Here is a 16023-nt window from a genome sequence, read left to right as displayed (position 1 = left end):
CAAAGTGGGAGAAAATATTTGCAAATGATGTGACCAAGCACAGGGCTCCCTGGAGGAAGAAGTGTCCGAGAGCAGCAGGGGTCTGTGAGGGAAGGACAGAAGGCCCGGCAGCAGCGTGAAGATCAGAGTGTGCGCACGCCTGGGGGTGCAGGTGCCGTGACGAGAAACACGCTCGGGGCCCCGCCTGAGCCAGGCACTGTTCCAAGCCCTCTATGCGAAGCAATGCGCTTGGTCCTCATGATAACTCAGGAAGGGTCTGTTCTTACCATGCCCATTTTTCAGACGCAGACGCTGAGGCAGAGAGGAGTCTGCCCAAGGTCACAGAGCTGGGACATGGTGGAGCCATCAGCTCTGGGTCAGGTGTCCTTGGCCTCCAAGACACACAGTCTGCAGGCTGGTGGGTCAGACACACAAAGTCTACACCGTATCATGACAGAAAGAGCTGGAAGAGGGGGCTTTGGGCAGGGGTGGGACAAGATCAGATCTGTATGTTAGAAACCCCCTCTGGCTGCTGGGAGGGGGCACTAAGGAGGCACAGCTGAGCTGACGGCTGACTCGAGCAAGGCTGACACAGCAAGGACAGAGTGAGATGGGTGATCTGGGAACACACGAAGAGCAGACAATCAGCACGATGGGCTGGAGCCGCACACCACAGTCTGGTGAGTCACAACCACACTTCAGAAACTAGCCGCTGCCAGCCGCACGCATCATCTGCACATTCAAAGAGCGTGAGGTATTTCTGAAGCACTTACTTACTCAGAATATTTTAAATATCAAACCACTCTTTTTCCTCTGAAGAACTGCTGCCTATGAACACCAACAGTCGCTGCCATGCGTTCAGAGCTCTACCGGCTCACGTACATGCGCGATTGGCTCTCCTTCCTCGGCCCCTGTCAGACACAGGCTTCAAGTCAGTTTCTACAAACCACCCTCCGCAGCACGTGTCGGGCAGGAAGACGGGACCCGGAAAGGCTCTGCGCCGGGCTGGCACCTCAGAACTCAGGAACGGTCGGTCACCTCTCACTCCCTCAGTGCCCCCGGGATGGACACCACTCGTGGCACCGCTGCTGGGGGCCGTGGGTACCTGCGGCAGATGGGGCATTCCCCCCAACGGTGCTAACTTCAACCGGGGCCCCACCAACACCAACTCCAAGCAACTGCCTCTCTTGGCAGGCCCTGATTTACAACAAAACACAGCAAACCTCATCTACTTGCTCTAGCTAAACAGGAAAACAGCTGTTTCTCAGAAGGTCCAGGAGGCTGTATGGACAGAGAAGAACCCTTCGTTTTCAGAAGACAAGGGGAGGTCGCATGTGATAAGCTCCAGCGGGGCCACATTTCTAAGTCCTGAAGCCCGAGAGAGGGCAGATTTGGACGTCTCTGCCTCATGATCCAGCGATAGGAAGACACCCTAACGGAAGACGGGGGTGGGTCTGCGAGATCTGACAGCCCAGCAGGGCCAGTATCCTCCAGTCACCCTGGAGTGTGTCATGTAATCTGGCCTCTGGTCAAGCTAACATGGATGGGAAAACATGAGTTGTAGGGGAATCCAATCTGCACTTTAAAATATCCCTTAGGCTAACTGCCATGTGAACAGGCCAGCTTTTACTATGCAAAGATTCCTGTCCTCTGTATAAGTCCTTGGTCTTTGGGATTGAGGACTTTCAGTGACTCGGGAGAGGGTCAAGCATTTGGACACGTATTAAAAGGCTGTATTCATACATGACATTTATTGAGCCCTTTCTATGTGGAAGCCAGCCGTCAGTTTCTACTTAACTGAATGAGGGGAAGGGTGTTCTAGCAATGAGGAAAAGCAAGTGGAAAGAGCGGGCGGCAAGGGTGCGGGACAGCAGCAGCTCTCAACGCCTAAGAATTTGCGTGCGTGTGTTTGCACACCAAGTGTGCCCTGCTGCACACCCACGGCCCTGACCATGGCTGGAGAGATGGGAAGGGCCAAGGCGTCAATGGCCTTTACACTAAGCTAAGGAGCTGAGCAGTCCTGAGCCAATTCGACATTATAAGCAGAAGGACATGCTCAAATCTGAGCCATAGACTGGAGGAAGGAAGCAAGATTGAGGATGGAGGGCCATTTTGGAAGCTGGTGCCACAATTCTATGAGAGACAGTGAGGGCCTGGACTGAAGCATTTGCATCACGATGGAGAGGAGATTGAGGAGAGAGGCTGAAACCAACAGGGCATGGTGGCTGACTGGAAGCAAGGGGTCAATGAGGAATCCCAAATCTCTGGCCTAGAGAATGAGTAGATGGTGGTATTTTCAACCAATTTGGGGACCACAGAGGGAAGAGAAATCCTGTTTTGCTGAACGTGGTGGTTCTGTGGGACACCAAGTGGAGATTTCTAGTAGTAGACTGTTAGAGACAGAGGCCTGAAGCTCGGGAGACAGATGTGGCTTGAGAATCCTCACTTATTCCAAAGCTATTTACTGAATGTTTACTATGTGCCAGGCACCATAATAAGCAATGAGCAGAGAGTGATGAATAAGACAGATAAGATTCTGTCCTTAAGGATCTTACATTTCATGTGGGGAAGACAGACCACAAACAGACAACAGAACAACATGCTGTGATAAGTCTTTACAAAGGAGTAAAATAAGGTGTCGTGATGAAGAATAACTAGGGGAGAAAGGTGGCTTTAGAGAAGCAAGAAAACCATTTCTGGCAGAGCAAACATCAAGTGCAAACAGCCTGAGGCAGGAACGCTCTCGCAGTCTAGGGAATGAGAAGGTTAGGATGACCAAGTATAGCTGCAGAGGGGAACAAGAGGCAGGCAGGGGCTAGAACACGCGGGGCCTTGAAAGCCACAGTACGGAGCGATGAACAGCCACTGAAGGGCTTCCAGCACAGCAAGATATCAAACGTGTGATCTGCACATGTGCAGGTGAAGCAGGAGAAGGGCAATGCTCCCACATTTTAGGGACAAGTGGACGAAGAAGAGCCCAGGAAGGAGCAGCCAGTGAGGCGAGGGGCAGAGAATGGTGTCGGAAGCCAAGGGAGGAATTTCAAGGACAGAGAAGTGGTTAACAGTGTCAAATGCTACAAGGAGAGCAAGTACATTTAAAGATGAAAAAAAAGTCCAAAGTATTTAACAACAAAGAGTTATTCTTGACCTTGAAAGGAAGGTTTTAGGAGAATGGTGTCAAACTCCCCTAAGCTGAGGGAAAAAACTGGAGATGGAGAACTAGAAGCTGGGAAGGCAGAGCCCCGAAGTCACAGCCTGGGGTGTAAAGGGGAGGACACTGGGGTATAAAGGGGAGGGAGCTAGGAGGAGGCAAGACCAGGCATCTCGGCCGAGTGTTCAGATGTCTGAACTCCTGCCTGGTGTCTCTATTCTCTCTGTGAACCAGGTGTTGAGGTCGTTTTCAGTGAGCGTGTAGAGGTAGCAGGGGAAGGGCCTGAGGGACAGGATAAAGACTTTAAATATTAATACTTCTGTGGAGAAGGGGAAGAGAGCTGACTGGAGACATGAGGATAATGAGCTCTCTGAGGGCCCAGATGAATTCCAAGAACATGACTGTGTGGAAGCACCATTTTCCACCATGGGTGAGACTCCACAGCTGCTCAGAGGTTGAGTGCAGGGGCAGAGGAGTGCAGACAGGATCCTGAAGGTGGGTTTCACAGCTGGTGGGTTGGAAGGATGAGGGGGCAAAGGAGCTGAGATACCCAAGTGTGGCTGCCTTGCACCTCCAACTGAACCTATCCAAACAGAGGTCTTGATCTCCAACCCCAGACTCATTTCTCTCCCCCAACTCATGGGCGAGTGTTTCTTCCTCGTCTCAGGAGATGGTGAACCTGCACTCAAGCACCATCACGAAGAGTCAGCACCCTCCTGGAGGTCCCCTGCCCCTCGCCTTTCCTTCCAATCCAATCTGATTCTATCTCTTATCGGCTCACATCCACCCACCTCTCTCATCTACACTTTATCTGGACCTTTTCAGCCCCAACCATGCAGTCAGCATCCCAGGCTCAGGACCGTGACCTGACAAGTAGGGCAGACAAGATGATTTAGACTCAAAAATAATGGGGACAGCTTCAAAAGTAAAAAAGCTCAACACTGACCTGATAATTGTCGTCTTAGAGTAATAAAAAATATAACACATCAACTAGTCAACTACAATTTTAATATGACTAGATACAAATTATATTTCATATGGGATACAGACACTTTTCTCCCCATGACATAACCTAATTTTTAAACTTACCATTATAACATGGTCATTTTTTCCAGAAGTATTATTCAAAATATAATCCCATGGTCATGTGGCATAGGAGATCTTAGTTCCCCGACCAGGGATCAAACCTGCACACCCCAGGCAGTGGAGGCATGGAGTCTCAACCACTGGACTGCCCTCAATAACATCTTATTAGACAGTTATTATACTTACATAATCACCATCCTTCAAATGTGGAACATTTTTGGTGGTTTTCAACTATTTTCTACTGAACATGCTGCACGGATGTTTTCTGTACTTTTTATTTTATGATGTAAATTTTTTGACAATTTTATTTTGAAATAGTAATATTAGAGGAAGCTGCAAAGAAATGTACTCTCCCCAATGTTAACATCTTACACAACCATAGTACAATATCAAAACCAAGACGCTGACCTGGTACCATCCACAGAACTCATTCAGATTTCCACAGTTATACACACGTTTGTTTGTATTTGTGTACCTTTACCACACGTGAAACCTCGCATAACCACCACCTCAGTCAAGATACTCGATGCTTTTTAAATATATTTGTCATGATATGGGTTGAGGTTGCAAAAAAAAATCAGAGTGTATAAGCCTAGAAAGACCTTACAGTAATCCTACCAACAATCTATTAATATCCTGCACAGCAGTCAGAGTACCTTTAAAAGATCAATCACTGTATTCAGAGCATTACAAATAAATAGATTTTTAAGCCCATGGAGAGCCATCTCCTAAATACACACACACACACACACACACACACACACACACACACACACAAGAATCAGTCATGCCTTAAAAACATCAATGACTTTCCATTTCTCTTAGAATAAACTCTCTTGCATCTAACAGAAAATAATAACCTCTATATATAATGTAACAAAGACAGACAACGGGAAAAAATAGATATAAACAATTGTGATGAGAGATTTTTTCTTTTCTTAATTTTTTAATGTATTTTTAAAATTTATTTATTTTTTAACTGAAGGACAATTGCTTTACAGAATTTTGTTGTTTTGTGATGAGAGATTTTTAAGATGAAATGAATGGCGCAATCAAGACCATTTTTGAAATGAGCATATTCTCTCTCCATACACACACACACACGCACGCGTGCACACACATGTAGGCCACATCTTGCGGCACGTGGGATCTTAGTTCCCAGACCAGGGATCAAGGAACCTGGGCCTCAGGCAGTGGAAGTGGAGTCCTAACCACTAGACCACCAGGGAATAACTAAAATACTTTGACAGCAAAATTTAAAAGCTCAAACTAATAAATAAAATAGAATTCTATACCCAGGAAATAGAAACTATATGTTCTTTTCAAGTATACATGGAACATTCAACAAAAACTGCCCATAGACTTAGCCATAAAGAGTCAGAATGTCAAAAATTCCCACAAAATCAGCATCACACAAACTGTTGTTTCACCACAACGTGATAAAATTAGAAATTACAACAGAAGGATAACTCTTTAAGAATTACATGTCTGGGAGCCAAATAACATACTACTAAATAATCACTGGGTTACAGAGGAAATGATAAGGAAAATTACAAAGTACATAAAATTAAATGACAATGTCTGTATGTCAAAAAATGAAATTGGATCTCTTTCTCATACCATACAAAAACTACCTCAAAATGGGTTAAAGACCAAAATGTCAGAGTTAAAACTATAAAAGTCATATAAGAAAATATACGTATAAATCTTTATGACCTTGAATTACACAATGGTTTCTTCAGTTCAGTTCAGTTCACTCAGTCGTGTCCGACTCTTTGCGACCCCATGAATCGCGGCACGCCAGGTCTCCCTGTCCATCACCAACTCCCGGAGTCTCCTCAAACTCATGTCCACAAGTCGGTGATGCCATCCAGCCATCTCATCCTCTGTCTTCCCTTCTCCTCCTGCCCCCAATCCCTCCCAGCATCAAAGTCTTTTCCAATGAGTCAACTCTTCGCATGAGGTGGCCAAAGTATTGGGGTTTCAGCTTCACCATCAGTCCTTCCAATGAACACCCAGGACTGATCTCCTTCAGGATGGACTGGCGGGACCTCCTTACAGTCCAAGGGACTCTCAAGAGTTTTCTCCAACACCACATTTCAAAAGCATCAATTCTGTAAAGTCTGACACTGTTTCCCCATGTATCTCCCATGAAGCGATGGGACCAGATGTCATGATCTTCGTTTTCTGAATGTTGAGCTTTAAGGCAACTTCTTCACTCTCCTCTTTCACTTTCATCAAGAGGCTTTTTAGTTCCTCTTCACTTTCTGCCATAAAGGTGGTGTCATCTGCATGTCTGAGGTTATTGATATTTCTCCCGGCAATGGTTTCTTAGATGACACTAAAAGCTCAAGCAACCAAAAAAAAAATTCTTTGCAATTTTAAATCTAAATAAATGTTAATAAATAAATAATCTAAATGCAACTGTGGACGTGACTGGCGATGGAAGTAAAGTCTGGTGCTGTAAAGAACATTGCATTGGAACCTGGAATGTTAGGTCCATGAATCAAGGTAAATTGGAAGTGGTCAAACAGGAGATGGCAAGAGTGAACATGGACATTTTAGGAATCAGTGAACTAAAATGGGCTGGAATGAGCAAATTTAATCCAGATGACCATTATATCTACTATTGTGGGCAAGAATCCCTTAGAAGAAATGGAGTAGCCATCATAGTCAACAAGAGACCAAAATGCAGTACTTGGGTGCAACCTCAAAAATGACAGAATGATCTCTGTTCATTTCCAAAGCAAACCATTCAGCATCACAGTTATCCAAGTCTATGCCCCAACCGCTAATGCCAAAGAAGCTGAAGTTGAACGGTTCTATGAAGATCTATAAGACCTTTTAAAACTAACACCAAAAAAGATGTCCTTTCCAGCATAAGGGACTGGAATGCAAAAGCAGGAAGTCAAGAGATACCTGGAGTAACAGGCAAGTTTGGCCTTGGTGTACAAAACAAAGCAGGGCAAAGGCTAACAGAGTTTTGCCAAAAGAACACACTGGTCATAGCAAACACCCTCTTCCAACAACACAAGAGATGACTCTACACATGGACATCACCAGATGGTCAACACCCAAATCAGACTGATTATATTCTTTGCAGCCAAAGATGGAGAAGCTCTATACAGTCAGCAAAAACAAGACCAGGAGCTGACTGTGGCACTCCTTATTGCCAAATTCAGACTTAAATTGAAGAAAGCAGGGAAAGCGACTAGACCATTCAGGTATGACTAAATCAAATCCCTTAATCAAATCCCTTACGATTATACAGTGGAAGTGAGAAATAAATTCAAGGGATTAGATCTGATAGACGGCCTGAAGAACTATGTACAGAGATCCATGACACTGCACAGGAGGCAGTGATCAAGACGATCCCCAAGAAAAAGAAATGCAAAAAGGCAAAATGGTTGTCTGAGGAGGCCTTACAAACAGCTGAGAAAAGAAGAGAAGTGAAAGACAAAGGAGAAAAGGAAAGGTATACCCATCTGAATGCAAAGTTCCAAAGAACAGCAAGGTGAGATAAGAAAGCCTTCCTCAGCGATCAATGCAAAGAAATAGAGGAAAACAATAGAATGGGAAAGACTAGAGATCTCTTCAAGAAAATTAGACATACCAAGACAAACATTTCATCCAAAGATGGGCACAAGCAAGGACAGAAAGTTATGGATCTAACAGATGCAGAAGATATTAAGAAAAGGTGGCAAGAATACACAGAACTATACAAAAAATATCTCAAAGACCCAGACAACCACGATGGCATGATCACCCACCTAAGGCCAGACATCCTGGAGTGCGAAGTCAAGTGGGCCTTAGGAAGCATCACTACAAACAAAGCTAGTGGAGGTAATGGGATTTCAGTGGAGCTATTTCAAATCCTAAAAGATGATGCTGTGAAAGTGCTGCACTCAATATGCCAGCAAATTTGGAAAACTCAGCAGTAGCCACAGGACTTTCAATCCAATCTGGGATTTTTCATTTCAATCCCAAAGAAAGGCAATGCCAAAGAATGTTCAAACTACCATACAACTGCACTCATCTCACACACTAGCAAAGTAATGCTCAAAACTCTCCAAGCAAGGATTCAACAGTATGTGAACCAAGAACTTCCAGATGTTCAAGCTGGATTTAGAAAAGGTAGAGGAAGCAGAGATAAAATAGCAAATATCTGCTGGATCATAAAAAAAGCAAGATAATTCCAGAAAAGCTTCTACTTCTGCTTTATTGACTACGCCAAAGCCTTTGACTGTGTGGATCACAACAAACTGTGGAAAATTCTTTAAGAGGTGGGAATACACAACCACCTGACCTGCCTCCTCAGAAATCTGTACATAGGTCAAGAAGCAACGGTTAGAACTGGACATGGAACAATAGACTGGTTCCAAATCGGGAAAGGAGTACGTCAAGGCTGTATCGTGTCACCCTGCTTATTTAACTTATATGCAGAGTACATTATGCGAAATACTGGGCTGGATGAAGCACAAGCTGGAATCAAGATCGCCGGGAGAAATATCAATAACCTGAGATATACAGATGACACCACCTTTATGATAGAAAGCGAAGAGGAACTGGAGAACTTCTTGATGAAAGTGAAAGAGGAGAGTGAAAACGCTGGCTATGAAACTCAACATTAAAAAAACTAAGATCATGGCATCTGGTCCCATCACTTCATCATGGCAAACAGATGGGGAAACAATGGAAACCGTGACAGACTTTATTTTCTTGAGCTCCAAAATCAATGCAGCTGCTGCTGCTGCTAAGTCGTGTCAGTTGTGTCCAACTCTGTGCGACCCCACAGAGGGCAGCCCACCAGGCTCCTCCGTCCATGGGATTTTCCAGGGAAGAGTACTGGAGTGGGTTGCCATTGCCTTCTCCAATTAAAAAGCATAGACATTACTCTACCGACAAAGGTCCATCTAGTCAAAGCTATGGTTTTTCCAATAGTCATGTATGGATGTGAGAGTTGGACCATAAAGAAAGCTGAGCGCCGAAGAACTGATGCTTTAGAATTGAGGTGTTGGAGAAGATTCTTGAGAGTCCCTTGGACTGCAAGGAGATCCAACCAGTCCATCCTAAAGGAAATCAGTCCTGAATATTCAGTGGAAGGACTGATGCTGAAGCTGAAGCTCCAATACTTTGGCCACCAGATGCGAAGAACTGACTCACTGGAAAAGATCCTGATGCTGGGAAAGATTGAAGGCAGAGGGAGAAGGGGGAGACAGAGGATGAGATGGTTGATGGTATCATAGACTCAATGGACATGAGTTTGAGCAAGCTCTGGCAGTTGATGGTGGACAGGGAAGCCTGGCATGCTGTAGTCCATGGGGTTGCAAAGTCAGATATGACTGAGAGACTGAATTGACTGAATCTAAACTGGATTTCTCAAAATTAGAATTCTTACTAGCTAACAGTAAAAAGACAAATAACCCAATTAAAAAATGAGCAAGGAATCTGAATAGACATGTCTTCAAAGAAGATATCCAAAGGTCAATAAGCACATGAAATATGCTCAACATCATTAATCATTAGGAAAAGGCAAATCCAAGCCACTATGAGATACCAACTTACACCCACGAGGATGACTACTGGCTATAATAAAAAAGACAGACCTAACCAGTATTGGTGAGAATGTGGAGAAATCAGAACCCGCCATCAACTGCTGGAGTAAATGTAAAATGGTACACTTGCTTTGGAGAATAGCTTGGGAACTGCTGAAAAAGTTAAAAATAGAGTTACTATACAATCCCCCATTTTCACTTCTAGGAATATCCCCCAAAGAACTGATAACATCTGTTCACAGATGTTGATAACAGCATTATTCACAATAGACAAAAAGGGAAAAACAATTCCAAACGTCTATCAACTGATGAATGGGTAAATAAAATATGATATACCATACACTGGAATTATTATTCAGTCATAAAAAGGAATGAAATACTGATACATGTCATAACACAGACGAACCCTAAAATCATCACGCTATGTGTAAGAAGCCGGACACATAAGACGACACGATGTATGGTTCCACTTAAATGAAATGTCCAGAAAAGACAAATCCATAGAAACAGAAAGTAGATAACGGTTATCAGGAGCTAGGAGACTGGGGTGAGAAATGGGAAGTGACGGCTAAACAGTACAAAGTTTCTGGGGTGATGAGAATGTTCTGGAATCAGAGTGGTGAAGGTAACACAACTTTGTGAGTATACCAACCGCACACAGTGAAGGGTGAATTTTACGGTGTATGAAATGAATCTCAAACAAAGACTTGAAAATATTAGAAAGCAGTAATTACATGAAAATGTACAGTTTTAAACACACTTTTCAGGAGACAAAAGACTGAAAAAGAAGAGTTAAATGGTCAACTCAAGAACTTCAGGGAATTCCGTGGTGGGCTTTCACTGCCATGGCCTGGGTTTAATCCCTGGCGTGGAAACTGAGGACCTGCAACTTGCAACCAAAAAAAAAAAAATTGGGAGGAGACTAATAAAATAAATCTAATTTTAAAAATTAAGATAAGGATAGATTCCAAAGACAAAGACACAAGATATAACCTCAAAACACAGGAAAAAATTTTTAAAGGCTAATTCTTTAAAAAGATTAATAAGAACTCCGGCTACATAAAGTCAAAAACAAAGAAACAGCATGTACTGGAAAAAGAGGAAATAATGAAAATTAAATAATTTAAAATAGTTCAAGAGACAAAATTTCGGGGGGAGGGGGAACCTGTAATATGGTAAATCTGTTTTAAGAACAAATAACATCTAAACAGATTTGTAGTCATTAAAGAAACAGCAACACCAAAAATCTGCAACAAACACTGCCCAGACACTTTATGGACACGACGAAAGATGCCCACTGCATCACTGCTGCTTAACATAATACTGCCAGGCCTCAACAACCCAGAAAGCTTCAGGCATAAATGAGCTCTTTCAACCTTTTGAAGCATAGGTAATCCTGATTTCATATAAACCATTCCAGGAGAGGAATATATGTGGCTAATATATCTTTGATTCTATAAGCTGATAAGGATAGTGTAAAAAAAAAAAAAAAGAAACTATAGTCTCATTTCACTTCAGTTCACTTCAGTTGCTCAGTCGTGTCTGAATCTTTGCAACCCCATGAACCACAGCACACCAGGCCTCCCCTGTTCATCACCAACTCCTGGAGTCCACCCAAACCCATGTCTATTGAGTCGGTGATGCCATCCCACCATCTCATCCTCTGTTGTCCCCTTCTCCTCCTGTCCTCAATCTTTCCCAGCATCAGGGGCTTTTCCAACGAGTCAGCTCTTTGCATCAGGTGGCCAAAGTATTAGAGTTTCAGCTTCAGCACCAGTCCTTCCAATGAATATTAAGGACTGATCTTTTAGGATGGACTGGTTGGACCTCCTTGCAGTCCAAGGGACTCTCAAGAGTCTTCTCCAACACAATTCTAAAGCATCAATTCTTCGGTGCTCAGCTTTCTTTATAGTCCAACTCTCACATCTATGCATGACCACTGGAAAAACCATAGGCTTGACTAGACGGACCTTTGTTGGCAAAGTAATGTCTCTGCTTTTGAATATGCTGTCTAGGCTGGTCGTAACTTTCCTTCCAAAGAGTAAGCGTCTTTTAATTTCATGGCTGCAGTCACCATCTGCAGTGATTTTGGAGCCCCAAAAACTAAAGTCTGCCACTGTTTCCACTGTTTCCCCATCTATTTCCCATGAAGTGATGGGACCAGATGCCATGATCTTCGTTTTCTAAATGTTGAGCTTTAAGCCAACTTTTTCACTCTCCTCTTTCACTTTCACCAAGAGGCTCTTTAGTTCTTCTTCACTTTCTGCCATAAGGGTGTTATCATCTGCAATCTTGATTCCAGCTTGTTTCGTATGGTGTACTCCAGCCCGGTGTTTTGCATGGTATACTCTGCATATAAGTTGAATAAACAGGGCTACAGTATACAGCCTTGATGTACTCCTTTCCTGATTTGGAGCCAGTCTGTTGTTCCACGTCCAGTTCTAACTGTTGCTTCCAAGAGCTTATAAACATTGATCTAACTAAATCCAACTATACATTTTAAATACATCATATTCAAGATTTATTCCAAGAATGCAGAGACAGTTTAACGTCCCTAAAATCTACCAATGTAGATCATAAACATTAACAAACTGAAGAAAAATGACAAGCTCTTCCTGAGGAAGAAAACATCTGATAAAGTTCAACCCCTAATCGTGATCTTCTTAATAATTCTCAGAAAACTAGAATGAGACAGGGACTTCCTTAATTTGCCAAAAATATGTACCAAAAACTGCAGAACCCATATGCACTGGCACAAAGAGAGGCAAATAGATCAGTGAGAGAAGAGAGACCCAGGGGCACACTATGCAGAGGGACTTGCCGTGTGGTAAAAGGGGCTCCATAAAGCAACGGAGATGAATGAACTGCTTAGTTGGCAGTGACTGGGAACACTAAAAAGAAAGTAAGAGTAACTGGAGCTACCATTTTACACCTGTGATCACACAGATCACAGACTGAAAGAGTAAAATGATAAAACAGCCAAGAGAAGAAAACACGGCCTATCACCCTTGTGATCTGGGTGTGGGTACAGCCTCTATAAGCAAGATACCATAAGCACAGGCCAGAAGATTAAACACATGGCTTACCTGAAAATTGAGGGTTTTAAAATGCAAATTGATTAGGTGACACCTAACAATTTATTAGGACTGTTTGAGGGATGTGGAGTTAGTGCAAAGGCTGAGTAGAGTCCTGAGTATCCACATAGCTTGGGAGAAGGCCCCCTGGGATGACTACATTTCTCTTTCTGCCTCATTTTCCTGGGGTAAAGTGTAAACGATTAAAATCTGCAATTCGAATTTAATTAAGGATTTCTGTTACTCAAAGGACACGATACACAAAGCTAATATCTCATAGAGATAGCTATTTCCTCTTCAGTCTAAAACTGACAAAAGGATTGATATCTAGACCATACTGGGAACTCCAGCAAATCAATAAGATAAAAAACCCAATTTTTTTAAAAAGTAAAAAAAAAAAAAAATTACAGGAAATAAGTAGGCAGTTCTCAGAAAAGGAAGTCAAATGACTAATGAGGTATACAAAGAATTGCCCACACCTTATAAGGAATTAAAAATGTACAAATTAAAATAATAATGAAATACCCTTTTCACACCTTCAGAATGGCAAACATTAGAATGGTGAATATAGGAAGAGCTTTCCCGGAAAGCAATCTGACGAAACATAGGTGGATGTAAACCCTTGGATCCAGTGATTTCACTCCACTGTACACCTCAAAGAAATTCTAGCACCAGTCTGTGAGGGGAGGTACCCTGGCATAATCTGTGGAGAAGGGAGTTAGAAGCAATCAAGAGTTCCTGACTGGGAATGGGCAAGTGCTGGACGTACGTGTATCATGAAATGATAAACAGCACTAAGAAGCTATGAACCACCTGCATTTACAGTCTATGGTTCTATCTTAAAAACAAAAGACACGCAGCACGACTATGATTCATATAAACTTAAAACCTATATAAATTTACAGACGAAACAACACACCTTACAAGGGCGCAAACTGATTCAGGTGTCAGGCCCTTACACTTACACTAAACCAGACCCATCCCTACTGCGCTCTATTCCTTTTCGCTGATTTATTTTTCTTTATGGCACAAGAAAGTCTATTCCATAAGGGCAGGGACCTTCCTATCTTCAGCGCTGCAGTATTTCCAGTTCCTAACACAGAGCCTGAGACACTAGAGATGTCCAGTAAATATCTGCACATGAACACATGAAAAAAATGGAGGACAAACAGCTAATGGAGAACAGGGCCTATGGGGAGGGGCGAGGAGGGCAAGAATGAGCAAGAGAAAGCCAATCAATCGATCAATAACAGAGCTTGCCTGGACATATGATGATGGTGTGTCATGAATGGTCCGTAAAAATGATTATAAATTATTTATCAAAGTTATTACTGTGGAAACTGAGCCCTGCTTGATAAGCCTATCCCCTGCCTGTCCAGCCTCCTCTCATTTTACTCTCTCTCTGCTACTTCCTAGAATGCCCTGACCATTTCAAGGCCTTTGCACAAGCTGTTCCTCTAGTTCTTCAAAAGGCTGGTTCCCTCTCATTCTTCAAGTTTCAGATCCATTTCACTTTCTCAGAGCGGAATCCCTACCTTATCTAATGTTTCCCTTTCCCCCAAGCTGCCTCTGCATTGCCTTACCAAGCTCCATGATGATTTTGCTTACTTCACATCTCCACACATTGAAGGCAAGCTCCAAGACAGCGGCCTTGTTTTATTGTACCCCCAGTGCCTGACAGTGTCTGGCACAGGCACTTAAATATTTGCTAAGTGGATCAATGAGTGATGAGATGGATCCTAAGGTCTCTGTAGGAAACAAAGTCCTACAACTAGAAAGGACATCAGAAGATCAGAGTCTTGACCAGGTCAAAGAACAGAGGTAGTGGGGACATAGAGGGTGGATGGAGAACAGGCTGTGGTCAAACCCCTGAAGGTTCTGGTAACAGTGTTTCAGCACTAACGTTCTGGGGTATGGACCATGGACGAAACTCGCCCGTTAAAGTGTCCAATACTGTTGTGACAGGCTGGGACCTGGGTCCCTTTGCTGCAATGCTTGCACCTGGGCAGAAGTCTCCTCAAGCAGCAGAACACAAAGAAACCATAAGAGACTAAAACTGACCACATACACGCACACTTAATGGCAAGTTATGAATGAGACACAAAAAGACCAAAAAGCCAACTGTTAATTCCGGGCTGTTGGAAGTAAAAGCTGGGTACTGCCCATGATCCCGGCACGCAGCACCGCTGAAGGGGTAGGCAGAACACTTAAGCCTCCTCTCCAAGCTGGACCAATGGATCCACCCCTGTCCTCTCCGCATTTAAGGGACCAGCTGCCTCTCCCACAGGAAAACCAGCTAGGACTCCTACTACAACTTTTTTCCAAGCCCTCCGGCTGCACCACAAGTCTCAATAAATGCTTGCCTGAATTTCTCCTCTTAGCAATTTCTATTGTTTCAAGTGTTCAGTAACATTGTTAGAATACTGTTCATAGACAGTAGACCGGAATCGTTTCTTTCTATTGTAAGACATTCAGTCCTCACACCCACCCAGTGAAGAACGTATTACTAATAAATTCTAATAAAACGTATTTCATAATAAATTCTATAATTCTAATGCTTTCTACGTGCCCGGCACTGTTCTAAAACCCTTACGACTATTTACTCATTTAAATCTCGGAAAGACCCTATGAGAAAGGTACTATTGTTGCTATTTTATTTACGCTGAACAGAAGCACAGAGCAGCTAAATCTTTTTCATTTTAAGTTGGGCCATGATTTGAACCCTAAATCTAATCCGAAAGCCTGTAACGTTCCTTCCAACCACCTATAATCAAAACCGGGTCTACTGGAGAAAGGAGTAGCTATATATAAGTCCTAGCTCTGCTCCACCTTACCTGCGTTTGCAAAATAACCAGTGACCGCGCCCCCCCCAACATCCACGTGACTCAGCTCTTTGCCCCAACCCTCCCATCACGGGCCGTCCTGATCTCGCGAGGTTTAGATTCCAGTGGGACAACAATCTACAACGAGATTTTACACTGAGCCTCACTTCCTCTACCTTACCTCCCGGCAGCGACCAACTTCTGGAGGAAGGTGTCCACCATGGTGTCGAAAAGCTTCACCCTCGAAATGATAGTGCCGGGGCGCGCAGATTCCTGAGACAATTCCTCGGGCCCTTTTTCTTCACAGCCGCTGCCTACGTTGACGCTGCTCGCTTCGGCCATGTTGAAATAGAACC

At 43.5% G+C, this 16023-nt stretch overlaps 1 protein-coding gene and 1 long non-coding RNA gene across 3 annotated transcripts in view; both read right to left on the bottom strand.

Moving 5' to 3' along the window:
- PMF1 (polyamine modulated factor 1) overlaps positions 1–16023 on the bottom strand; it is a 26846-nt gene extending 10823 nt beyond the window's left edge. For both annotated transcript variants that reach the window (XM_004002607.5, XM_042255448.1), the window contains exon 1: positions 15849–16023. In XM_004002607.5, the coding sequence (XP_004002656.2) occupies positions 15849–16009 (161 nt within the window). In that variant the 5' untranslated portion in view covers positions 16010–16023. The remainder of the gene's footprint in view (positions 1–15848) is intronic.
- Positions 4122–15716, bottom strand: LOC132658197 (uncharacterized). Its single transcript, XR_009597478.1, has 2 exons — positions 15680–15716; positions 4122–6564 (listed from the first exon to the last, which is right to left on the bottom strand). It is a non-coding gene; the product is annotated as an uncharacterized LOC132658197 (long non-coding RNA).

The sequence above is a fragment of the Ovis aries genome, chromosome 1 (genome assembly GCF_016772045.2).
Source record: "Ovis aries strain OAR_USU_Benz2616 breed Rambouillet chromosome 1, ARS-UI_Ramb_v3.0, whole genome shotgun sequence".
Taxonomy (NCBI): domain Eukaryota; kingdom Metazoa; phylum Chordata; class Mammalia; order Artiodactyla; family Bovidae; genus Ovis; species Ovis aries.
This window is presented reverse-complemented; position numbering and strand designations above follow the sequence as displayed.